The 27,649-nt window shown below is 39.0% G+C and overlaps 1 protein-coding gene across 4 annotated transcripts in view; it reads right to left on the bottom strand.

Annotated features, from left to right (window-relative positions):
• LOC128653411 (membrane cofactor protein) overlaps positions 1 to 26,894 on the bottom strand; it is a 226,810-nt gene extending 199,916 nt beyond the window's left edge. For all 4 annotated transcript variants that reach the window (XM_053706676.1, XM_053706678.1, XM_053706679.1 and 1 more), the window contains exons 1-4: positions 26,744 to 26,894; positions 23,143 to 23,238; positions 18,367 to 18,558; positions 8,804 to 8,900 (exon numbers count right to left, since the gene is read on the bottom strand). In XM_053706676.1, coding sequence (XP_053562651.1) covers positions 8,804 to 8,900; positions 18,367 to 18,558; positions 23,143 to 23,227 — 374 coding nt within the window. In that variant the 5' untranslated portion in view covers positions 23,228 to 23,238; positions 26,744 to 26,894. The remainder of the gene's footprint in view (positions 1 to 8,803; positions 8,901 to 18,366; positions 18,559 to 23,142; positions 23,239 to 26,743) is intronic.
• Positions 26,895 to 27,649: the final 755 nt, after the last annotated feature.

The following is a 27,649-nucleotide window of genomic DNA, read 5'->3' as shown; positions in this document are numbered from 1 at the left end:
CTCTTCAGTCATGTGTGAGAACAGCAATGGATCTTAGTTACAACCTGCTAAGATCATAGAAATCACAGGCAGATTCTTCTATTTTTCTGCCTGGAACAAAATAGTACAACTCCGGTACCATTTAAAAAACATAATTTATGCTTACCTGATAAATTTATTTCTCTTGTAGTGTGTTCAGTCCACGGATCATCCATTACTTATGGAATATATTCTCTCCCTAACAGGAAATTGCAAGAGGATCACCCAGCAGAGCTGCTACATAGCTCCTCCCCTCACATGTCATATTCAGTCATTCGACCAAAACAAGACGAGAAAGGAGGAACCATAGGGTGCAGTGGTGACTGAAGTTTTAATTAAAATTTAGATCTGCCTTAAAAAAAGACAGGGCGGGCCGTGGACTGAACACACTACAAGAGAAATAAATTTATCAGGTAAGCATAAATTATGTTTTCTCTTGTTAAGCGTGTTCAGTCCACGGATCATCCATTACTTATGGGATACCAATACCAAAGCCAAGTACACGGATGATGGGAGGGACAAGGCAGGCACTTAAACTGAAGGAACCACTGCCTGTAGAACCTCTCCCCCAAAAACAGCCTCCGAAGAAGCAAAAGTGTCAAATTTGTAAAATTTCGAAAAAGTGTGAAGCGAAGACCAAGTCGCAGCCTTGCAAATCTGTTCAACAGAGGCCTCATTCTTAAAGGCCCAGGTGGAAGCCACAGCTCTAGTGGAATGAGCTGTAATTCTTTCAGGGGGCTGCTGTCCAGCAGTCTCATAGGCTAAACGTATTATGCTACGCAGCCAAAAGGAGAGAGAGGTAGCCGAAGCCTTTTGACCTCTCCTCTGTCCAGAGTAAACGACAAACAGGGAAGAAGTTTGACGAAAATCCTTAGTTGCCTGCAAATAGAATTTCAGGGCACGGACTACGTCCAGATTATGCAAAAGTCGTTCCTTCTTTGAAGAAGGGTTAGGACACAGAGATGGAACAACAATCTCTTGATTGATATTCCTGTTAGTAACTACCTTAGGTAAGAACCCAGGTTTAGTACGCAGGACTACCTTGTCTGAATGAAAAATCAGATAAGGAGAATCGCAATGTAAGGCAGATAACTCAGAGACTCTTCGAGCCGAGGAAATAGCCATCAAAAACAGAACTTTCCAAGATAACAACTTGATATCAATGGAATGAAGGGGTTCAAATGGAACGCCTTGAAGAACATTAAGAACTAAGTTTAAGCTCCACGGCGGAGCAACAGACTTAAACACAGGCTTAATCCTAGTTAAAGCCTGACAGAAAGCCTGAACGTCTGGAACTTCAGCCAGACGTTTGTGTAGAAGAATAGACAGAGCAGAAATCTGTCCCTTTAACGAACTAGTAGATAAGCCCTTTTCTAAACCCTCTTGTAGAAAGGACAATATCCTAGGAATCCTAACCTTACTCCATGAGTAACTCTTGGATTCGCACCAATGTAAATATTTACGCCATATTTTCTGGTAAATTTTTCTGGTAACAGGCTTCCTAGCCTGTATTAAGGTATCAATAACAGACTCCGAGAAACCACGCTTTGATAGAATCAAGCGTTCAATCTCCATGCAGTCAGCCTCAGAGAAATTAGATTTGGATGTTTGAAAGGACCCTGAATTAGAAGGTCCTGTCTCAGAGGCAGAGACCACGGTGGACAGGACGACATGTCCACTAGGTCTGCATACCAGGTCCTGCGTGGCCACGCAGGCGCTATCAGAATCACCGAAGCTCTCTCCTGTTTGATCTTGGCAATCAAACGAGGAAGCATTGGGAATGGTGGAAACACATAAGCCATGTTGAAGACCCAAGGGGCTGTCTTCTATCTATCAGGGCTGTCTTCTATCATCTATCAGCACCGCTCCCGGGTCCCTGGACCTGGATCCGTAACAAGGAAGCTTGGCTTTCTGACGAGACGCCATGAGATCCAGATCTGGTTTGCCCCAACGACGAATCAGTTGAGCAAAGACCTCCGGATGAAGCTCCCACTCTCCCGGATGAAAAGTCTGGCGACTTAGAAAATCCGCCTCCCAGTTCTCAACGCCTGGGATGTAGATCGCTGACAGGTGGCAAGAGTGAGACTCTGCCCAGCGAATTATCTTTGAGACTTCCAACATCGCTAGGGAACTTCTGGTTCCCCCTTGATGGTTGATGTAAGCCACAGTCGTGATGTTGTCCGACTGAAATCTGATGAACCTCAGAGTTGCTAACTGAGGCCAAGCTAGGAGAGCATTGAATATTGCTCTTAACTCCAGAATATTTATTGGGAGGAGTTTCTCCTCCTGAGTCCATAATCCCTGAGCTTTCAGGGAATTCCAGACTGCTCCCCAGCCTAGAAGGCTGGCGTCTGTTGTTACAATCGTCCAATCTGGCCTGCGAAAGGTCATCCCCTTGGACAGATGTGGCCGAGAAAGCCACCATAGAAGAGAATCTCTGGTCTCTTGATCCAGATTTAGTAGGGGGGACAAATCTGAGTAATCCCCGTTCCACTGACTTAGCATGCACAATTGCAGCGGTCTGAGATGCAGGCGCGCAAATGGTACTATGTCCATTGCCGCTACCATTAAGCCGATTACTTCCATGCACTGAGCTACTGACGGGTGTGGAATGGAGTGAAGGACACGGCAAGCATTTAGAAGTTTTAATAACCTGGCCTCTGTCAGGTAAATTTTCATCTCTACAGAATCTATAAGAGTCCCTAGAAAGGGAACTCTTGTAAGTGGTAATAGAGAACTCTTTTCCACGTTCACCTTCCACCCATGCAACCTCAGAAATGCCAGAACTATCTCTGTATGAGACTTGGCAGTTTGAAAACTTGACGCTTGTATCAGAATGTCGTCTAGGTACGGAGTCACCGCTATGCCTCGCGGTCTTAGTACCGCCAGAAGTGATCCTAGAATTTTTGTAAAGATTCTTGGAGCCGTAGCTAATCCGAAGGGAAGAGCTACAAACTGGTAATGCCTGTCTAGGAAGGCAAATCTCAGATACCGGTAATGGTCCTTGTGAATCGGTATGTGAAGGTAGGCATCCTTTAAGTCCACCGTGGTCATGTACTGACCCTCTTGGATCATGGGAAGGATGGTTCGAATAGTTTCCATTTTGAATGATGGAACTCTTAGAAATTTGTTTAGGATTTTTAAGTCCAAGATTGGTCTGAAGGTTTCCTCTTTTTTGGGAACCACAAATAGATTTGAATAGAATCCCTGCCCGTGTTCCGTCCGCGGAACTGGGTGGATTACCCCCATTAGTAAGAGGTCTTGTACACAGCGTAGAAATGCCTCTTTCTTTGTTTGGTTTGCTGATAACCTTGAAAGATGAAATCTCCCCCGTGGAGGAGAAGTTTTGAAGTCCAGGAGATATCCCTGAGATATGATCTCCAACGCCCAGGGATCCTGGACATCTCTTGCCCAAGCCTGGGCGAAGAGAGAAAGTCTGCCCCCCACTAGATCCGTTTCCGGATAGGGGGCCCTCTCTTCATGCTGTCTTGGGGGCAGCAGCAGGTTTCTTGGCCTGCTTGCCCCTGTTCCAGGACTGGTTAACTTTCCAGCCCTGCCTGTAACGAGCAACAGCTCCTTCCTGTTTTGGAGCGGAGGAAGTTGATGCTGCTCCTGCCTTGAAGTTACGAAAGGCACGAAAATTAGACTGTTTGGCCTTTGATTTGGCCCTGTCCTGAGGTAGCGCATGGCCCTTACCTCCCGTAATGTCAGCAATAATTTCTTTCAAGCCGGGCCCGAATAAGGTCTGCCCTTTGAAAGGAATATTAAGCAATTTAGATTTAGAAGTCACGTCAGCTGACCAGGATTTAAGCCATAGCGCTCTGCGCGCTTGGATGGCGAATCCGGAGTTCTTAGCCGTAAGTTTGGTTAAATGCACAACGGCATCAGAAACAAATGCGTTAGCTAGCTTAAGTGTTTTAAGCTTGTTCATTATTTCATCCAATGGAGCTGAGCGAATGGCCTCTTCCAGAGACTCAAACCAGAATGCTGCCGCAGCAGTGACAGGCGCAATGCATGCAAGGGGCTGTAAAATAAAACCTTGTTGAACAAACATTTTCTTAAGGTAACCCTCTAATTTTTTATCCATTGGATCTGAAAAGGCACAACTATCCTCCACCGGGATAGTGGTACGCTTAGCTAAAGTAGAAACTGCTCCCTCCACCTTAGGGACCGTCTGCCATAAGTCTCGTGTGGTGGCGTCAATAGGAAACATTTTCCTAAATATGGGAGGAGGGGTAAAAGGCACACCAGGTCTATCCCACTCCTTGCTAATAATCTCTGTAAGCCTTTTTGGTATAGGAAATACGTCAGTATACACCGGTACCTCATAGTATTTATCCAACCTACATAATTTCTCTGGAATTGCAACCGTGTTACAATCATTCAGAGCCGCTAATACCTCCCCTAGCAATGTGCGGAGGTTCTCTAGCTTAAATTTAAAATTGGAAATCTCTGAATCCAGTCTCCCTGGATCAGATCCGTCACCCACAGAATGAAGCTCTCCGTCCTCACGTTCTGCAAACTGTGACGCAGTATCTGACATGGCTCTCATCTCATCCGCGCGCTCTATCCTTAACCCAGAGCTATCGCGCTTGCCTCTTAAATCTGGCAACTTAGATAATACTTCTGTCATAACAGTAGCCATGTCTTGCAAAGTGATTTGTAAGGGCCTCCCTGATGTACTTGGCGCCACAAAATCACGCACCTTCTGAGCGGGAGGCGCAGGTACTGACACGTGAGGAGAGTTAGTCGGCATAACTTCCCCCTCGTCGTCTGGTGATAATTTCTTTACATGTAAAGATTGACTTTTATTTAAAGTAGCATCAATGCAATTGGTACACAAATTTCTATTGGGCTCCACATTGGCCTTTAAACATAGTGAACAAAGAGATTCATCTGAGTCAGACATGTTTAAACAAACTAGCAATGAGACTAGCAAACTTGGAAATACTTTTCAAAATTAATTTACAAGTAATATAAAAAACGTTACTGTGCCTTTAAGAAGCACAGAAAAACTGACACAGTTGAAATAACAATGATCAAAAATAGTTATAGCAACCAAATTTTCACAGTAAATGTATTAAGTTAGCAAAGGATTGCACCCACCAGCAAATGGATGATTAACCCCTTAGTACCCAAAAACGGATAACAATTATATAATTAACGTTTTTCTCACAGTCAAATACACTGTCACAGGACTACTGTGACTGATTACCTCCCTCAAAATGGATTTTGAAGACCCCTGAGCTCTCTAGAGACGATCTGGATCATGGAGGATGAAGTAGACAGATTGTGACTGAATTTTTACTGCGCAAAAAAAGCGCTAAAATAGGCCCCTCCCACTCATATTACAACAGTGGGGAAGCTCAGAAACTGTTTCTATGCAGAAAACAAAAATGGCCATGTGGTAAAAATCATGCCCTAATAAGTTTTATCACCAAGTACCTCACAAAAACGATTAACAAGCCAGTAAAACGTTTTAAACATACATTTAAAAGTTATGTATTATTTACAAGCCTGCTACCAGTCGCTTTTACTGCAGTTAAGGCTCATACATTATTTCAGTATTTACAGTATTTTCAGAGTCAATTCCATTCCTTAGAAAATACATTCAGTGCACACACATCAGCCTGATACCAGTCGCTATCGCTGCATTTAAGGCTGAACTTACTTTACAATGGTATCAGCAGTATTTTCTCAGTCAATTCCATTCCTCAGAAAATAAATTACTGCACATACCTCATTTGTTGCAGGGGGGCCCTGCATGCTATTCCCCTTCTCTGAAGTTACCTCACTTTCCCTCAGATGAGAAACAGCCAGTGGATCTTAGTTACGTCTGCTAAGACCATAGAAAAAAACCCAGGCAGATTCTTCTTCTAATGCTGCCTGAGAATAAACAGCACACTCCGGTGCCATTTAAAAATAACAAACTTTTGATTGTAGAAATAAACTAAGTTAAAAAAACACCACAGATCTCTCACAGCTTCCTTTTTAGTTAGGCTGAGTATGACAGGTGAGGGGAGGAGCTATATAGCAGCTCTGCTGGGTAATTCTCTTGCAGTTTCCTGTTAGGAAGAGAAATATTCCATAAGTAATGGATGACCCGTGGACTGACTACACTTAACAGGAGAAAAGGGCACACCAGGTCTATCCCACTCCTTGCTAATAATTTCTGTAAGCCTTTTAGGAATAGGAAAAATGTCGGTACACACCGGTACTGCATAGTATCTATCCAGCCTACATAATTTCTCTGGAATCGCAACTGTGTTACAGTCATTCAGAGCCGCTAAAACCTCCCCTAGCAATACACGGAGGTTCTCAAGCTTAAATTTAAAATTAGAGATCTCTGAATCCGGTTTCCCTGGATCAGATCCGTCACCTACAGAATGAAGCTCTCCGTCCTCATGTTCTGCAAACTGTGACGCAGTATCGGACATGGCTCTCGAAACACCAGCGCGCTCTATTCTTACCCCAGAGCGGTCGCGCTTGCCTCTTAAATCTGGCAATTTAGATAATACTTCTGTCAGGGTATTATTCATAATATTAGCCATGTCTTGTAATGTGATTTGTATGGCCGTCCCTGATGCACTTGGCGCCACAATATCACGCGCCTCCTGAGCGGGAGGCGAAGGTACTGACACGTGAGGAGAGTTAGTCGGCATAACTTCCCCCTCGTTGTCTGGTGATAACTCCTTTATAGATAAAGACTGACCTTTATTATTTAAAGTGAAATCAATACATTTGGTACACAAATTTCTGTGGGGCTCCACAGTGGCCTTTAAACATAGTGAACAAACAGGTTCATCTGTGTCAGACATGTTTAAACAGACTAGCAATAAGACTAGCAGAGTTGGAAAACACTGTAAATAATTTTACAAGCAATAAAGAAAAACAACACTGTGCCTTTAAGAAGCACAGAAAACTGTCACAGTTGAAATAACAATGAACCAAATCAGTTATGGCAATTAAATTTTTACAGTAAATGTATTAAGTTAGCAGAGCATTGCACCCACTTGCAAATGGATGATTAACCCCCTACAATCCAAACGGTTTTTATATGCAAAAAAAAAAATGTTTATTAAATACAGTCAAAACCACTGTCACAGGTCTGCTGTGACTGATAACCTCCCTCAAAATGACTTTTGAAGTCCCTTAAGCTGTCTGGAGACGATCCGTGTCAAGCAGAATGAAGCAACGAAGACAGAGCCTAAATTTTTGCTGCGTCAAAAGAGCGCTAAAATAGGCCCCTCCTACTCAATATTACAATATTGGGAGTTTCAGTTAACTGTTTCTATGCATAAATATTGTCAGCCATGTGGAAAAATGTTATGCCCCTACAAGTTTATCACCAAAGTACCTCACAAAACGATTAAAACATGCCAGCAAAATCGTTTTAAACATCCCTTTCTTAAGGAACATATATCTCTATAGAAAAGCCTGACAGTCATCCTACTGCATTAAAGGCTTATAACATCACTTCAGTATTAATAGCATTTTCTCAGTCAATTCCATTTCTTAGAAAATTACTTTACTGTATATATTTAAAACAGCCTGCTAACAGTCGCTCTCACTGTATTAAAGTCTCTTACTTACATTACATCGGTATCAGCAGTATTTTCTTAGTCAATTCCACTCCTTAGAAAAATAATCTACTGCACATACCTTGTTTGCAGGGTTTCCCGCACGCCATTCCCTTCTGAAAGTTACCTCACTCCTCAGAATATGCGAGAACAGCCAGTGGATCTTAGTTACTGCCGCTAAGATCATAGAAAAACGCAGGCAGATTCTTCTTCCAAATACTGCCTGAGAATAAACAACACACTCCGGTGTCATTTTAAAATAACAAAACGTTTGATTGAAGAATAAACTAAGTATAAAAAACACCACAGACCTCTCAACAACTTCCTATCTGTTAAGTTGCAAGAGAATGACTGAATATGACATGTGAGGGGAGGAGCTATGTAGCAGCTCTGCTGGGTGATCCTCTTGCAATTTCCTGTTAGGGAGAGAATATATTCCATAAGTAATGGATGATCCGTGGACTGAACACACTTAACAAGAGAAATAATAAACTTTTGATTGAAGTAAAATAACAGCTACATTTCACCACTTTTCTCTTACTACCTCCATGCTTGTTGAGAGTTGCAAGAGAATGACTGGGTATGGCAGTTAGGGGAGGAGCTATATAGACAGCTCTGCTGTGGGTGTCCTCTTGCCACTTCCTGTTGGGAATGAGAATATCCCAGAAGTAATGGATGATCCGTGGACTGGATACACCTTACAAGAGAAATATACATTTGTCAGAAAAATAATCTACTGGTTATTTGAAATTCTAAGTAAGTATTATTGCATTATCTTTTTATTATGCACTTGTTAATTATGTAATTCTACTGCATTGAGTGGTCCTTTGCAGTGAAAAAACTGCATGTAAAAACATTAGGCAGTTATCAGCAACAATGAATTAATAGTTACGATTTACTGTTGCATTGGCCACGTATCTTAATTCTGTGAATGTCCTGGTGAAACCTAATTTTAAAAAAAACAACAACAAAAAAAACAAAAAAAAAAACACAAACTTGTTTCTAAGGTTTTTTTTTTTAGCTTTAGCTTTTCAAATTGAATGGAATGCACAGGAAAAAAAATCTGAGCTACTATACAATGTTTGTGAACTCAAAACTGAATTAGGAGCCTATCACAGCAAAAGCATGTGTTTGACGGTGTAAATGGCTTTCCAGTATTTTACAAGTAAACTTTTAAATCAACTTTAAAATGGCTAAAAACTTACCCTTCATTACAGAAATAAGTTGCTATGGATCCAAATAAAAAGTCTTTAACTTGAAAATATCCATTTTCTATTTCTGACAGACTGGGGCAACTTCTCTCTGCAAGTAACAAAAAAAAACCAAAAACATTTATATGCAAAAGTTTTAGGCAGATGTGAAAAAATGCTGTATCGTATGAATTATTTCAAAATCAGAAATGTTAATATATTTTTTATCAATTAACAAAATGCGTTCGAAGAAAAATCTAAATCAAATCTATATTTGTGGGACCACCCTTTGCCTTCAAAAAAGCATCAATTCTTCTATGTACATTTGCACACAGTTTTAGGAACTTGGCAGGTAGGTTGTTCCAAATATCTTGGAGAACTACCGTTTTTCTGTTGTTTTAACTATCCTCAGTTGTTTGTCTCTTGATGTAATCCCAGACAGACTTAATGATCAGGGCTCTGTGGGGGGTTGTACCATCACTCCCAGGACTCCTTCTTCTTTATACTGAAGATAGATCTTAATGACTTTGGCTGTATGTTTGCGGTCGTTGTTATGCTTAAGAATACATTTGGGCCAATCAGATGCCTCCCTGATGGTATTGCATGATGGATAAGTATCTGCCTGTCAGTGTTCACTCTAAGGCCAGTTTTGTGAGCGGACCAGCAGTGAAACAGTTAAAAAGGGAACCACATCTAGTCTGCATAGTGTACAGTTTGCAAATTGCTCTAATGAAGTGTTTCACTGCTGGGCCGCTCACAAAACTGGCCTTACAGGGAACACTGCTGCCTGTACTTCTCAGCATTGAGGAGACTATTAATTCTGACCAAATCCCCAACTCCATTTGCAGAAATGCAGCCACAAACATGCAAGGAACCTCCACAACGAATCACAGTTGCCTACAGACACCCATTCTTGTACTGCCCTTCAGCGAGCAAACTACCTTCGGCTACAAACTAATATTTAAAATGTTAACTCATCAGTCCAGAGCACCTGCTGCCATTTTTCTGTACCTCAGTTCGTGTTTTTATGCATAGTTGAGTCACTTTGCCTTTTTTTTCCCCATGTCAAGGGTATGGCTTTTTGGCCACAAGTCTTTAATGAAGACCACTTCTGACCAGTCTTCTGGTAGATGAATGTTCCAGGGTCCCACTGATTTCTGCCAATTTTGACCGGATTGCACTGCTGGACATCAAGTTTACTTGGCTAACCACTGTGTCTATGGTCTTCAACATTGCCCATTGCTTTCTGCTTCTTCAGAAGAGCTTGGACAGCACATCTGGAATCCCCTGTCTGCCTTGAAATTTTCACCTGAGAGATCTTGCTGATGCAGTATAACTACCTTGTGTTTTGCTGTTGTGCTCAGTTTTGCCACAGCGTATGACTTGACATTAAACCGTCTTCAGCAACCTCTCATTGTTAGGAGTTTGGCTGTTCCTTACCCAGGTTTATTCCTCCTACCCAGCTGTTTCTGTTTCAGTTAGTTATTGACTGTTATTAACCTACATATTAAATTGATGATCATTGGCACCTGTTTGGTATAATTGTTTAATCATGCACCTGACTATGGCCTAGATTCCATTGAGTCCATACTTTAATGGAGATAAATGATTTTACCACCAGTTCCAAACTTTACCACCTCAATGGAAACTAGCCCTATAGGTCTATAAAATCCCTGACCTTGTGCAAGTGCACTTAGCAGAATTGATTCTGTTTTCTCCTGTTAAGTGTGATCAGTCCACGGGTCATCATTACTTCTGGGATATTACTCCTCCCCAACAGGAAGTGCAAGAGGATTCACCCAGCAGAGCTGCCACATAGCTCCTCCCCTCTACGTCACCCCCAGTCATTCTCTTGCACCCAACGACTAGATAGGATGTGTGAGAGGACTATGGTGATTATATTTAGTTTTATACCTTCAATCAAAAGTTTGTTATTTTATAATAGCACCGGAGTGTGTTATTCCTTCTCTGGTAGAATTTGAAGAAGAATCTACCTGAGTTTTTACTATGATTTTAGCCGGCGTAGTTAAGATCATATTGCTGTTTCTCGGCCATCTGAGGAGAGGTAAACTTCAGATCAGGGGACAGCGGGCAGATTAATCTGCAAAGAGGTATGTAGCAGCTTATTATTTTCTGACAATGGAATTGATGAGAAAATTCTGCCATACCGATATAATGTAAACTCAGCCTTAAATGCAGTAGCAGCAACTGGTATCAGGCTGTCATGTATGTATATTTTACACTTCAGTATTCTGGGGAATGGCACTTCACTGGAATTATACTGTGTGCATAAGATTTTAGCCTAATTTGCAGGGACTAGCAACAGGCTTTTTAATAACACTCAATTTATTAATGTTAAACGTTTTTTGCTGGCATGTAAAATCGTTTCATTTTCTGAGGTACTGGGTGAATAAAATGTTTTGGGCACTATTTTTTTTTTCCACTTGGCAGTTGTTTTATTTAATTTATGACAGTTTACTGATCTCTCTCACTGTTGTGTGTGAGGGGGAGGGGCCTTTTTTGGCGCTTTTGCTACGCATCAAAAAATTCAGTCAGAAGCTCATTGTATTTCCTACATGATCCGGTTCATCTCTACAGAACTCAGGGGTCTTCAAAACTTGTTTTGAGGGAGGTAATCACTCACAGCAGAGCTGTGAGATTGTAGTTGACTGTGATAAAAAACGTTTATTTCTGTAACTTTTTTTCTGCTATCAGGGTTAGTTATCCTTTGCTAATGGGAACAAGCATTTGCTAAAATTGTGTTTTTTACAAAGATTTGATGCTATAACCTTTCAGTTTATTAACTTTCAACTGTCATAACTCTTTCTGTGCTTCTTATAGGCACAGTACGTTTTCATATTATAGTAAATTACTTGAAAAGTATTTCCAAGTTGCTAGTTTATTTGCTAGTGTGTTAAACATGTCTGATTCAGAGGAAGACATCTGTGCTATATGTGCTAATGCCAAAGTGGAGCCCAATAGAAATTTATGTACTAACTGCATTGATGCTACTTTAAATAAAAGTCAATCTGTACAAATTGAACACATTTCACCAAACAACGAGGGGAGAGTTATGCCGACTAACTCGCCTCACGTGTCAGTACCTGCATCTCCCGCTCGGGAGGTGCGTGATATTGTGGCGCCGAGTACATCTGGGCGGCCATTACAAATCACATTACAGGATATGGCTACTGTTATGACTGAAGTTTTGGCTAAATTACCAGAACTAAGAGGTAAGCGTGATCACTCTGGGGTGAGAACAGAGTGCGCTGATAATGTTAGGGCCATGTCAGATACTGCGTCACAACTTGCAGAACATGAGGACGGAGAGCTTCATTCTGCGGCTGACGGTTCTGATCCAAACAGATTGGATTCAGATATTTCAAATTTTAAATTTAAGCTGGAAAACCTCCGTGTATTACTAGGGGAGGTGTTAGCGGCTCTGAATGATTGTAACACAGTTGCAATACCAGAAAAAATGTGTAGGTTGGATAAATATTTTGCGGTACCGTCGAGTACTGACGTTTTTCCTATACCTAAGAGACTTACTGAAATTGTTACTAAGGAGTGGGATAGACCCGGTGTGCCGTTCTCACCCCCTCCGATATTTAGAAAGATGTTTCCAATAGACACCACCACACGGGACTTATGGCAAACGGTCCCTAAGGTGGAGGGAGCAGTTTCTACTTTAGCTAAGCGTACCACTATCCCGGTGGAGGATAGCTGTGCCTTTTCAGATCCAATGGATAAAAAGTTAGAGGGTTACCTTAAGAAAATGTTTGTTCAACAAGGTTTTATATTGCAACCCCTTGCATGCATTGCGCCTGTCACGGCTGCAGCAGCATTTTGGTTTGAGTCTCTGGAAGAGACACTTGAATCAGCTCCATTAGATGAGATTACACACAAGCTTAAAGCTCTTAAGTTAGCTAACTCATTTATTTCAGATGCCGTAGTACATTTAACTAAGCTTACGGCTAAGAATTCCGGATTCGCCATTCAGGCGCGCAGAGCACTGTGGCTAAAATCCTGGTCAGCTGACGTTACTTCTAAGTCTAAATTACTTAATATACCTTTCAAAGGGCAGACCTTATTCGGGCCCGGATTGAAAGAAATTATCGCTGACATTACAGGAGGTAAAGGCCATGCCCTGCCTCAAGACAGAGCCAAACCTAAGGCTAGACAGTCTAATTTTCGTTCCTTTCGGAATTTCAAAGCAGGAGCAGCATCAACTTCCTCTGCTCCAAAACAAGAAGGATCTGTTGCTCGCTACAGACAAGGCTGGAGACCTAACCAGTCCTGGAACAAGGGCAAGCAGGCCAGGAAACCTGCTGCTGCCCCTAAAACAGCATGAATTGAGGGCCCCCGATCCGGGAACGGATCTAGTGGGGGGCAGACTTTCTCTCTTCGCCCAGGCTTGGGCAAGAGATGTCCAGGATCCCTGGGCGCTAGAGATAATATCTCAGGGATACCTTCTGGACTTCAAATACTCTCCCCCAAGAGAGAGATTTCATCTGTCAAGGTTGTCAACAAACCAAATAAAGAAAGAGGCGTTTCTACGCTGCGTACAAGAGCTTTTATTAATGGGAGTAATCCATCCAGTTCCACGGTCGGAACAGGGACAAGGGTTTTACTCAAATCTGTTTGTGGTTCCCAAAAAAGAGGGAACTTTCAGGCCAATCCTGGATTTAAAGATCCTAAACAAATTCCTAAGAGTTCCATCGTTCAAAATGGAGACTATTCGGACAATTTTACCCATGATCCAAAAGGGTCAGTACATGACCACAGTGGATTTAAAAGATGCTTACCTTCACATACCGATCCACAAAGATCATTACCGGTATCTAAGGTTTGCCTTTCTAGACAGGCATTACCAGTTTGTAGCTCTTCCATTCGGATTGGCTACGGCTCCAAGAATCTTCACAAAGGTTCTGGGTGCTCTTCTGGCGGTACTAAGACCGCGAGGAATTTCGGTAGCTCCGTACCTAGACGACATTCTGATACAAGCTTCAAGCTTTCAAACTGCCAAGTCTCATACAGAGTTAGTACTGGCATTTCTAAGGTCGCATGGATGGAAGGTGAACGAAAAGAAGAGTTCTCTCTTTCCACTCACAAGAGTTCCCTTCCTGGGGACTCTTATAGATTCTGTAGAAATGAAAATTTACCTGACAGAAGACAGGTTAACAAAACTTCAAAGTGCATGCCGTGTCCTTCATTCCATTCAACACCCGTCAGTGGCTCAATGCATGGAGGTAATCGGCTTAATGGTAGCGGCAATGGACATAGTACCCTTTGCACGCCTACACCTCAGACCGCTGCAATTGTGCATGCTAAGTCAGTGGAATGGGGATTACTCAGACTTGTCCCCTTCTCTGAATCTGGATCAAGAGACCAGAAATTCTCTTCTATGGTGGCTTTCTCGGCCACATCTGTCCAGGGGGATGCCATTCAGCAGGCCAGACTGGACAATTGTAACAACAGACGCCAGCCTACTAGGTTGGGGCGCCGTCTGGAATTCTCTGAAGGCTCAGGGACAATGGAATCAGGAGGAGAGTCTCCTACCAATAAACATTCTGGAATTGAGAGCAGTTCTCAATGCCCTTCTGGCTTGGCCCCAGTTGACAACTCGGGGGTTCATCAGGTTTCAGTCGGACAACATCACGACTGTAGCCTACATCAACCATCAGGGAGGGACAAGAAGCTCCCTAGCAATGATGGAAGTATCAAAGATAATTCGCTGGGCAGAGTCTCACTCTTGCTACCTGTCAGCAATCCACATCCCGGGAGTGGAGAACTGGGAGGCGGATTTTTTAAGTCGTCAGACTTTTCATCCGGGGGAGTGGGAACTTCATCCGGAGGTCTTTGCCCAAATACTTCGACATTGGGGCAAACCAGAGATAGATCTCATGGCGTCTCGACAGAACGCCAAGCTTCCTTGTTACGGGTCCAGATCCAGGGATCCGGGAGCGGTCCTGATAGATGCCTTGACAGCACCTTGGACCTTCAGGATGGCTTATGTATTTCCACCCTTCCCGATGCTTCCTCGATTGATTGCCAGAATCAAACAGGAGAGAGCATCAGTGATTCTAATAGCGCCTGCATGGCCACGCAGGACTTGGTATGCAGATCTGGTGGACATGTCATCCTGTCCACCTTGGTCTCTACCTCTGAAACAGGACCTTCTGATACAGGGTCCTTTCAAACATCAAAATCTAACTTCTCTGAAGCTGACTGCTTGGAAATTGAACGCTTGATTTTATCAAAACGTGGTTTCTCTGAGTCAGTTATTGATACCTTAATACAGGCTAGGAAGCCTGTTACCAGAAAGATTTACCATAAAATATGGCGTAAATACCTATATTGGTGCGAATCCAAAGGTTACTCTTGGAGTAAGGTTAGGATTCCTAGGATATTGTCTTTTCTACAAGAAGGTTTAGAAAAGGGTTTATCCGCTAGTTCCTTAAAGGGACAGATCTCAGCTCTGTCCATTCTGTTGCACAAACGTCTGTCAGAAGTTCCAGACGTTCAGGCTTTTTGTCAGGCTTTGGCCAGGATTAAGCCTGTGTTTAAAACTGTTGCTCCGCCATGGAGTTTAAACCTTGTTCTTAACGTTTTACAGGGCGTTCCGTTTGAACCCCTTCATTCCATTGATATAAAGTTGTTATCTTGGAAAGTTCTATTTTTAATGGCTATTTCCTCGGCTCGAAGAGTCTCTGAGTTATCAGCCTTACATTGTGATTCTCCTTATTTGATTTTTCACTCTGATAAGGTAGTTCTGCGTACTAAACCTGGGTTCTTACCTAAGGTAGTCACTAACAGGAATATCAATCAAGAGATTGTTGTTCCATCCTTGTGTCCAAATCCTTCTTCAAGGAAGGAACGACTTCTGCACAATCTGGATGTAGTTCGTGCCCTAAAATTTTATTTACAGGCAACTAAAGATTTTCGACAAACGTCTTCCCTGTTTGTCGTTTACTCTGGTCAGAGGAGAGGTCAAAAAGCTTCTGCTACCTCTCTCTCTTTTTGGCTTCGTAGCATAATACGTTTAGCTTATGAGACTGCTGGACAGCAGCCTCCTGAAAGAATTACAGCTCATTCCACTAGAGCTGTGGCTTCCACTTGGGCCTTTAAGAATGAGGCCTCTGTTGAACAGATTTGCAAGGCTGCAACTTGGTCTTCGCTTCATACTTTTTCCAAATTTGACACTTTTGCTTCTTCGGAGGCTATTTTTGGGAGAAAGGTTCTTCAGGCAGTGGTTCCTTCTGTATAAAGAGCCTGCCTGTCCCTCCCGTCATCCGTGTACTTTTGCTTTGGTATTGGTATCCCAGAAGTAATGATGACCCGTGGACTGATCACACTTAACAGGAGAAAACATCATTTATGCTTACCTGATAAATTCCTTTCTCCTGTAGTGTGATCAGTCCACGGCCCGCCCTGTTTTTTACGGCAGGTAAATATTTTTTAAATTATACTCCAGTCTCCACTACACCCTTTGGCTTCTCCTTTCTCGTTGGTCCTTGGTCGAATGACTGGGGGTGACGTAGAGGGGAGGAGCTATGTGGCAGCTCTGCTGGGTGAATCCTCTTGCACTTCCTGTTGGGGAGGAGTAATATCCCAGAAGTAATGATGACCCGTGGACTGATCACACTACAGGAGAAAGGAATTTATCAGGTAAGCATAAATTATGTTTTGCAAACAAATAGTGGTCACACCAGATACTGATTTGATTTCAGGGGCGTATTTGGCTTAGGCAAACAAGGCCTGTGCCTAAGGCGGCAGATTTGGGGGAGGCGAAAAGTGCGGCAGTATTCCCTCCTAAACAGCGCTGCTGCTGGGCTGGTGCTACAGGGTTTTTTGGCGGTATTTTTTTATTTATTTTAAAATACTGTAATTGAGCAGCGCATTGTGTAATCCACGGCACGATTACCGCTCGCAGTTCAGTTTATTTTCAATGCTGGGCTGGCTATCTTATCCCCTATGACCTGTCTCTAAAAGCCAGCATATGCATTACTGACTGAGCGCTATAGCGTGTGGGCTAGAGAGCTGGGGCGAGCGTCGGCATGTGGGCAGGGGGCGTGTTAGTTGGTAGAGATGAAGAGAGGCAGGATAGACTGCAGAGTAAGCAGTGCGTGGTGGTGGCAATACTTTTTAACCCACAGGTAAGATTGGCCACCCGATGTTCCTTTACTAACACAGTGGCAGCTGGGGTAGTGCTGAAAGTGCAGGGAAAATAACTATGAGGGTTAGGGGTGGGCAGCATGTATTTAATTTTACTTTACTTCTCTTAGTGGATCATAGATGCTTTGATTGCCACGCATAGTAAACTGCTATAACCTGCTCAGCGGTCTGCCTTTCACTTTTTTTTTTTTATTATTATTTTTTTTTTTTTTTTTTTTTTAAATCACATTGCAACTCTCCATACTAAACAGAATGTATAAAAACTATTTGGAGCAATTTAACTATCCTTAAAACAGGCAGTCATTGACTGACCAAGCCAGCATCTCCTATTACCACAGTATTTGTATGATCTTTTTGACTTATCATTGGCATTACGTGGGATTGTCAGAGGGCTGGCTTTGACAAATTAACTGTTTGGTTTCTCCCAAAGAAAAAAGCAACACATTGCTATATAGTTTTGTCTGGCAGAAAGTATGTTATATAATGTGCTGCATAGTTTCTATGCTAAAAACATAAGAGTGTTAGTTAGTACACTACACACTTAGAGAGGGTACATCAAGCACTTTATTTCAAATACTAAAGTAAAATAAAGAGTGAGTTAATTGATTGACATAAAGAACTCCTTGGTTTCCCTATGCACAGTGAAAGAACAGATAGAACTGTATTTCAGCTGGAAGTTAGGTCCTTTGCATTTCTGCCAACGTTCATCTCTTCAGGATTATGTCTCATTCAAACAACAAAAAAACTCACAGTAAAAATAAAGTCTTTAGGTCTGCAAAAATGTGCCTAATGAAAAGAGTAGACCTTACCTTAACTGATATGTTTGCAGGGCATACTGTAAGATGTAATTCCCAGTGTACCTTTTACAAGCTAAATAGTACAGGAACATTTGCATAAGTTGCTTACAGAGCTGCAATAGGATTCCCTAAATGTATTTTATGATAAATGCAGGTGTGCCCTATTCCCATTTTGTCAGCAGTACTTTGTATGTACCAGTGGGTATCTGTCTATGTTTATATGTACCCGTGTGTGTTTGCATGTACCTGTCTGTGAGTGCACCTGTGTATGATTGTATCTGTGTGTTTATGCATCTGTGTATGTATATCTGTTTGTGTGGCTTAGTGCATTGTACTTTTTTTTTTTTATTTTACGTTTAATTCTACCCCAACGCTGCAGATATATATATATATATATATATATATATATATATATATATATATATATATATATATATATATATATATATATATATATATATATATATTTTTTTTATTATTTTTTTTACTAACTAAAAAATTACAGTTGACAAAAAGTATTTACAACTTAGAGCCATGTGCAGTGTTTGTCTACAGCAGCTAAAGATGCTAGGTAGAAAACAAGAAATGAAACAAAATCATGCTTACTTGAACAGAATTCATCAGGGGTTGACCATGAGGAGTTGCCCAAGCAGGTTATATTGTTATTACTACCAGGAATACGAATATATCCAGGCCGGCAATTATATCCAACTGTAGAATTTTCGGTATAGTTTTTGTTGTTATCATATTCTGGTCTCAATTCTGCTTCTGTAAATCTAGGAGGAAAGCCGCAGTCACCTGACAAAAATATAGTATTTAGTAAGGATTCTCTGATGAAAAACTAGAAAATGTTTTTTTCAAAATGTATTTTGTTTCATACAGTTCTAGATTATACACAGGTTTAAAAAGTATATTAAAGACATTAAAAAATTAGCCCTGTTTAAATATGCTAAAATTATTTATTGCATGAAAAAAGGTCAGTTTTAAAGTGGGTTGTTTTAATTTTCAAAATAAGTTATTTGCCTAACACTGATCCATGCAAAAGAAGCTCATTGGCTGATCAGTTATATTTTTTAAAAAAAAATAAAAAAAGTGTAATGTTCTTTTCAATACAACAATTAAAAAAATGTATACATTAATGTCCTTTACATTCAAATAAGGTGTCTGATCTGATGCCTGATTAGGATGTGTGTCTGAGGGTTTGCAACATGTGAGGGATGATGTTGACATGCTATAGTCATTTTTGTTTAGACAAGTCAGGAGTAAGTAGACTGAGAAAGAAATATTAGAGGCCTCAGCTCCCTAGACAGCCCTCTCTGAAAAAATGAAATCTAATGTTCCAAATTTGGTGGTGGGGTCTCTTGCCTGTTGTGATGTTGGGTCGGCTAGATAAGGATAACCTATTCTCTTGGCTAAATCACATATGCTTTAGATGCTATACAGATAATTACTGCTGCCAAAGTGATCTGACAGCCACCTCAGCTCATCACCCTTAAAGGGTACCTATTATAAGGGCACTATAAAAGGTGCCTGTACTTGATTATTCATAGATATATTGTGCTCAGTAACTTGAGAAAAGCAAAAGGGAAAAGTTATTTACAATGCTCAATATATTTTAAAGCCCACTCCTGTGAAAAGTAGAGTATTTTTCATGAGGATTACAAATAATACCTGTTATAATATGGTAGTACCGGTAAATACCCTCACAAAAAAAATATAATTACACAAAATAAATAAATGTTTATTCATATATATATATATATATATATATATATATATATATATATATATATATATATATATATATATATATATATATATATATATATATAATATATATATATATATATATATATATTTTTTATTTTTTTTTAAATACTCACCGATACCAATTACCGATACTTTTTTTTTATGTCATGACAGTTTACCAAGCACAATACAGCCTAATAATTTAAGATCGCTTCTTTATAATTATGAACTGTATCTCAAAAGACATGGTTTAATAATAAAACAGTTTTATGTGCTTGTTGTCACAAAGTTCACAGAACATGTTTATAAATAAAAATATTACAATAACATATTAATAACTACAATAAATAATAGCTGCAGCAGCTGGGGCTGGAAAGCTACAATTTAAAGGGGTGATTACTGGATACAATTGGGTTGTAGGTTGCTTATATAACTCATCAATCTGACATTTGTACCTAATACAAAGGAATATAATTTAATTCTGAAAATAATATTGGGGAAGGAGTATCCCAGTAATCCCCTTTGAGAAAAATGGGGCATTTGCATTCTACTGGCTCAACAGAAAATAGCTGGCTGGTCTTCATATTTTTCCAGGTATGCGTTTTATTCTTAGTCCAGCCCTGGCTAAGGATGTTCCTCAGAGTACAGTATGTTTTTAGCATTGTTGTGCAAGATGAGAACTAGAAGTATAACAGGCAATCTAGCAATTAGAGTAATTTTTCAAAAGTTAGTGGCAAGTTCTTTTTAAGGAACAGAAGCATCTCTGCATGTACAGCTATAAGTCTGTTTCTTTTATCAGTAGGTACGTTTGACGCCAAGTTGAACTGTCTTTCACACTACTGCATGGGTCATAAAGATATTTTTGGGCCATTAAATCTCATTTTATTAACTGCCCAGTACGTCAGGGGTTTGTCTGAATGAGGTACAGAGATCTCTCCCAGGTAGGCTTCTAGCTGTATAGTAGCAGCTTTTGGAGCACTGCTCTCAAACCTACAATAATAAAAATAACAGCAATTTGTATTAGCAGAACAGAAGTGAACAATTTTTTAGTTAAGTCTCCACTCCAGCTTAAAATGAAATGGGAACATCCAGTTTGAAAAACGCCACAAGATGGCATATGTGTAGGAATTGGAGGTATCGGTTTAAGTATCGGTGCCTTTTGCATGAGTACAAGTACTCATGCAAATACTCGGTATCGGTGCAACCCTAATACACACACACACTTTATTTTATTTTTTAAATTGGAAAGTTGTTTAAAATTGCATGCCCTATCTGAATTATGAAAGTTCATTTTTTCATCATATTTTATAAAAAAAAAATTATAGTCAATTATATGATATGATGAAATTAATGGTATCTTTAGAAAGTCCATTTAATGGCGAGAAAAATGGTATATAATATGTGTGGGTACAGTAAATGAGTAAGAGGAAAATTACAGCTAAACACAAACACTGCATAAATGTAAAAATAGCCCTGGTCCTTAAAGGGACAGTCAAGTCCAAAAAAACTTTCATGTTTCAAATAGGGCATGTAATTTTAAACAACTTTCCAATTTACTTTTATCACCAATTTTGCTTTGTTCTCTTGGTATTCTTAGTTGAAAGCTAAACCTAGGAGGTTCATATGCTAATTTCTTAGACCTTGAAGGCCGCCTCTAATCTAAATGCATTTTGATAGTTTTTCCCCACTAAAGGGCATTAGTTCACGTGTTTCATATAGATAACATTGAGCTCATGCACGTGAATTTACCATGGAGACAGCTCTGATTGGCTAAAATGCAAGTCTGTCAAAAGAACTGAAATAAGGGGGCAGTCTGCTGAGGCTTAGATACAAGGTAATTACAGAGGAAACACATGTATAATTATAACTGTTGGTTATGCACAGCTGGGGAATTGGTAATTAAGGGATTATCTATCTTTTAAAACAACAAAAATTCTGGTGTTCACTGTCCCTTTAAGGGTAAGAAAATTGAAAAATGGTCTGGTCACTAAGGGGTTAAATATGCAGTGTGAAACATGTAGCATGATTTCTGCATATCTTGCTGCAGCCCGAAACGTCACAGTCTTTGATTTTGCATGTAACACCTTAATAAAAGGAGCTTTGGTCCATTTTAAATAAAGTGGTGCTGTTGCGACTAAATCCTTTGTCACGTAGCCCAGGAATGAAATTAACCCCATCATGGCATACCATTTTCAAAAGTAGACAACACAGGGTATTCCAAAAGGGCTATGTCCAACCTTTTTTGTAGCCACTATAAATATACTGCTCCATGTACTTATACGATGGAACTGCAAGGCACAGACTTAGGATGGAAAATTTATAGGGAAGTTTCCAGTCAAATATTGATGATGAATGAAAGTCCAGGAATTAAACCATACTCATAAGGTAGTTTTGTGCATTTGGGACAATATTTTGTGAAAATTGGTTGTATTAAACCACAATATTTGACACCTCAAACATTCCAATTGAATGATTCATTTTTCTAATTAGGCTCTTTATTACAAAATGCATTCAACCATCTTTAAAAACAAACAAAATCTCTGAAGCTTTTTCTAAGACCAAAACCTAAGGTACAGGGCATATGATCAAAGTGTAAAGAATAAAAAGTAAAAAAGGTTAAACATAATTGTAAGTCTCAATAGACTTAGAATACTGCTGAAAATAAGAGAACTCTAAAATGCACTGAGAGAATACTCCCTGTAAAAATTGGAGAGAAAACAAACAAACATGAAAATATAGTTTTTGTGCTTTAAAGAACACTGTAAAATATGAAAAAGAAATGTGATGTTGCATGGCAGAAAAATAGAGGAACTTCCCTTCCCCCCACCAAAAAAAAATATACAGTGATATGCTGGGGAAAAATATTACAATGAATCTAAAACAATGTAAAAAGGACAGTAACGTCATAATTAGACAGAGCAAACAATTTTCCAATTTACTTCTATTATTTAATTTGCTTACTTCTGTTATCCTTTGCTAAAAGGTTTATCTAGGAAAGCTCAGGAGCAGCAAAGAACCTAGGTTCGAGCTGCTGATTGGTGGCTGCATATATATATATATATATATATATATATATATATATATATATATATATATATATATATATATATATATATATATATATATACATACATACATATACACACATATACATACATATACACACACCGATTGTCATTGCATTGATGCACCTTCAACAAATGACACCAAGAGAATGAAGCAAATTTTATAATAGATGTAAACTGGAAAGTTGTTTAAAAGTGTATGTTCTACCTAAATCATGAAAGAAAAATGTTTCATGTCCCTTTAATAACTCATCAGTTCATGCAAACTAATAATACTGGTTGGACTAAAATTATTTTTGTTCTATCCTAAATAATAAAAAACCCATAGAGAGATTAATAAATAAAAAAAAAAAAAACATAAATAGGAAAACAATAATAATAATAATAAAAAAAAATGTAATGAGACACATATTAGTCCTAAGGACCATCTCTCAAACTGCATCAATGAAAACCCAGTATTGAAAAGAAATGTGACTATTTCCACCTAAAAGAAAAGCAGTTTACTCAGAGAATAATAAAAATGTAAAACATACGATACTTAATTAAAACAGTTAAGTGTTGTACTTACAATGAGTACCAATGATAAGTACTGAAATGCAGAGGAGGAGGAGAGAAAAATGGCTTCTGATAAAAGGCAGCCGCAACAGAGACATTATATACCAGTCTGTGAAACGAAAATAAAAGTGACATGATAAAGTTAGAGGACAAAAATGATCAAACATTTACTAACCATTAATATTTGTAATCATTTTTTTTTAATAAATAAATATTTATTCCAAAGGGAAAAAAAAAAAAATATCTTCTATTCTGGACAGCCGTGTTCTCCCCAGGACCACCTGGTTGAGGTTACTGACCAAATTACCAGCTAAAATGTAAGCCATTATTAAATTAAAATGAGCCAATATCAAATGTTTTAATATTTGTTGCATAAATTATCATTAAAGGGACACTGAACCCATTTTTTTTTTATTTTGTGATTCAGATAGAGCATGCAATTTTAAGCAACTTTCTAATTTACTCTTATTACCAAATTCACTTCAGTTCTCTTGGTATCTTTATTTGAAATGCAAGAATGTAAGTTTAGATGCCGGACCATTTTTGGTGAACACACTGGGTTGTTCTTGCTGATTGGTGGATAAATTCACCCACCAATAAACAAGTACTTTCCATGGTACCGAACCAAAAAATAGCCTAGATTCCTTTTTTTTTTCAAATAAAGAAAGCAAGAGAACGGAGAAAAATGAATAGGAGTAAATTAGAAAGTTGCTTAAATTTGCATGCTCTATCTGAATCACGAAAGAAAAAAATTTGGATTCAGTGTCCCTTTAAATATTTGTTTTGTGAAATTATGCAATTAATTTGTGCTTAGAATAGATTAAGTAAAATGTATAAATAACAATATAATAATACTGCAAAGTATTTCACTGCCCCCCACCCATCTACTTCATAACGTCACCCGGCTGGAAAAAATATTCTATGGAACTGCGTCATCCTAGGTGAAAGCTTAAAGGGTCAGTCTACACCAGAATTTTTATTGTTTAAAAAGGATAGATAATCCCTTTATTACTCATTCCCTAGTTTTGCATAACCAACACAGTTATATAAATACACTTTCTACCTCTGTGACTATCTTGTTACTAACCCTTTGCAAAGTGCGCCCTTATTTCAGTTCTTTTGACAGACATTCATTTTAGCCAATCAGAGCTGGCTCACCTGAACTCCACGTGTGTGAGCATAGTGTTATCTATATGACACACATGAACTAACACCCTCTAGTGGTGAAAAACTGTCAAAATGCCCTGAGAGAAGAGGCAGCCTTTAAGGGCTTAGAAAGTAGCATATGAACCTCCTAAGTTTAACTTTCAACTAAGAATACCAAGAGAACAAAACAAAATTGGTGATAAAAGTAAATTGGAAAATTGTTTAAAATGACATGCCCTATCTGAATCATGAAAGTTTATTTTGGACTAGACTGTCCCTTTAAGGTGCTTTTCATTGCCCAAAACATGGAAATGCAATACCAAGAAAATGTATTACACTACTTTAAAATGTATTACACTACTTTAATTAAATATCAATTTTATGTAGAAAAAAAAAAACTTTGAAACTCTTTTTGCCCTCTTTTCTGTTATTTAAAGAGACAGTAAACAATGAGAAAAAAAAAAGTTACATATTTCTCCATGTAACATGAGGATATATATATATATATATATATATATATATATATATATATATATATTTTTTTTTTTTTTATTATTTTTTAAAATGCACAATACTTAATTCTAATGCAAAGCGAACCTCTTCTGAGCAACTGTTTTGTTTTTTTTAAATAGGACGTCACAGGCTCACTGTCTAATCACAGTGAGCCCGATCGCGCCATCGAACTACATGTAGCGTGCTTCAGCACTATGTAAAGTGTCCGACAGCTTTACCTAGCGTGGCATGTAGTTTAATGCAAGGCTCAACAAACCCAGGAGCCACTGGCTCCTAGAATTTTAACCCCTGACTTCTAACGTTTTGGGTTATTCTCCATATATCTATATACAAATCCAACACTGTCTGGCTCCTAAAAAATATGCCTGGCTCCTAAATATTCTTATGGGCTCCTAATTTTTTTAACAGATTTGTCAAGCACTGGTTTAATGGCACAACCGGAGTCGCTTTGATTAGAGAGCATGCCCATGGTGTGCTATTTAAAAAAAAAAACTAAACAAACAACAACAAAAAACACAAAAGCTTTGCATTAGAGGTAAATTTAGTTTTCAGAGACAGATTCTCCTCACGTTACATAATTAGAGGTTTTCAAATTCTGAGCATTGGAAGTACTCACTGCAGACTTCATAAGGCTAAACCTACTACATAAATGTGTTATAATACCTTTCTATACTCAATAAAAAAAAAAAAGTCAACAATCAGTCTGATGGAGAACCCCTAATAAGGATAAGCAGTTACTTGACAGGTTTTATACTTATTTGTTTGGTTTTGGTGCACAGTGTATTCATTGTCACATTTTTTATAACATCACTCAGCTAAAACATGCAGTTTTTAACAACTTTCCATTTAACTTCAATCATCTAATTGGCTTTAACCTCTTGGTATCCTTTGATGAATGGTATACCAAGGTAGGCTCAGCTAGCTACGAGTAGGGTAATGCTGCTAATTCAACAAAAGATACACAGAGAATGAAGTACATGTTATAATAGAATAATTGGAATTCATGTCATGGTTTTGTACCTGTACCATTAAATACAGTAGAATAGTGCAATCAATAAATGCATAATAAAAATACAATGCAATAACTCTTACTTTAAATTGAAACAAGCCAGTTACCCTGGAGTGAGCACTGATTGGCTAACATGCAAGTCTTTCAAAATAACTGAAATAAGGGGGCATTTTGCAGAGGCTTAGATACAAAGTAATCACAGAGGTAAACAGTGTATTTCTATAACAGTGTTGGTTATGCAAAACTGGAGAATGGGTAATAAAGGGATTATCTTCCTTTTTAAACAACAAAAATTCTGGTGTTGAGTGTCCCTTTAACTACCTGGTCCTCTGTACCTTGTGACAGCCATCACGCAATCACAGACTCGTATACATATATACCTCTTTCATATGCTTAGTAGGGGCTGGTGTCTGGGCAGCGGCTATAATCAGTCGCAATACATGAGGCTGTTGAGGTGATCCCAAAGGAATTTACAGTATCCTCATGTGGAACCTATAAATATTCAAGTATAATAAAGAAAAACTAGTGCTGCTAAGCTGATAGTAGATTCAAAGAAATATGCTTCATATAAGAGGAGGTGCAGACCCTTAAATCGTATTTATATATCAAAAAATAGAAAGAAAGAGTGAACTACCACCCTAAGTTATAGATATCACTCTATAGAGACAGGGAATTCAGCACAATTGATTTCAATTTTGAACCAATACTTGGTTTTAATTATTTCTTTGTTCACATAGAAAACAAAACACATCTACACTATAAAATAAATATACACATCACACTAGGTAACCTAGAATTAATATTGCAGGAGTAGATGGAATTCCTCACAAAACAATGCTTGCGTTTGTGCATACAGGAGAGAGGTCTGTTGTTTGTATATACCTCTCTTTGCAGCAGACAGAGAAATTGAAACGGGTTTGCTCAGCCGTATATGGGTTAGCCTTACCTACGCCCCTCAGGTTCAACAATGGAAACACCACGACCTCAGTCGTCTTCCTGATCTCTTGCCCTGGGTTCACTTAGTTGCCGTCTTGCTCACAGCTACACAGTTCACTTTCTGAGTTTGCAGCAGCACTGGTAATACGATCCTAGAGTGAGCTAGCCTTCTGCTAACTCCTCCTTTGCAATGAATCACACAGCAGAATCAGACTTCCTCAATCTATGATCATATTACCTGTGCTGTTTAATCAGTGAACTGTTAACTCCTTTGCAATGAATCATTCAGTTAAAGGGACAGTCAACACCAGATTTTTTTGTTGTTTTAAAAGATAGATAATCCCTTTATTATCCATTCCCCAGTTTTGCACAGCCACCACGGTTATATTAATATACTTTTTAGCTCTGTGATTACCTTGTATCTAAGCATCTTCTGACAGCCCCCTGATCACATGACATTTTATTTATTATCTATTGACTTTCATTTTATCCAATAAGTGCAGTGTCTGCCACAATCCATAGGCGTGCTCACTGATTCAAATATAATGTCACAGCAGTTCTCAATAGACTCCTGCCTTCAAGGTGAGGAGAGGGCTTGAGGTTGGCTTTAGGGGGTACACACTGGATATTTTTTCTAGGTATAAAATATAATAAAACATTTTTAAGGTTACAGTGTGGGGTTATTACTGTACATTGCCAATTCTACAGTTGTCACATAAAGATGTGTAGTCACACATAAATGATGGAAATAACTTAGAATACACCAGTTCATATTTATTTTTTCAGCAATGCAGGTGTAAATATAACAAAAAAGTATTGTACTAAAACTTTTCTTTTTATCTTGAATTCCTATAATATTAAACATACAGGTTGTGACAGTATATATAGGAAGTATTTGAAATGTAAACCTTCTTCT

The sequence above is a fragment of the Bombina bombina genome, chromosome 3, assembly GCF_027579735.1.
Source record: "Bombina bombina isolate aBomBom1 chromosome 3, aBomBom1.pri, whole genome shotgun sequence".
NCBI lineage: Eukaryota > Metazoa > Chordata > Amphibia > Anura > Bombinatoridae > Bombina > Bombina bombina.
The sequence above is the reverse complement of the archived record's forward strand: the minus strand, read 5'-3'. Positions and strand labels throughout refer to the sequence as shown.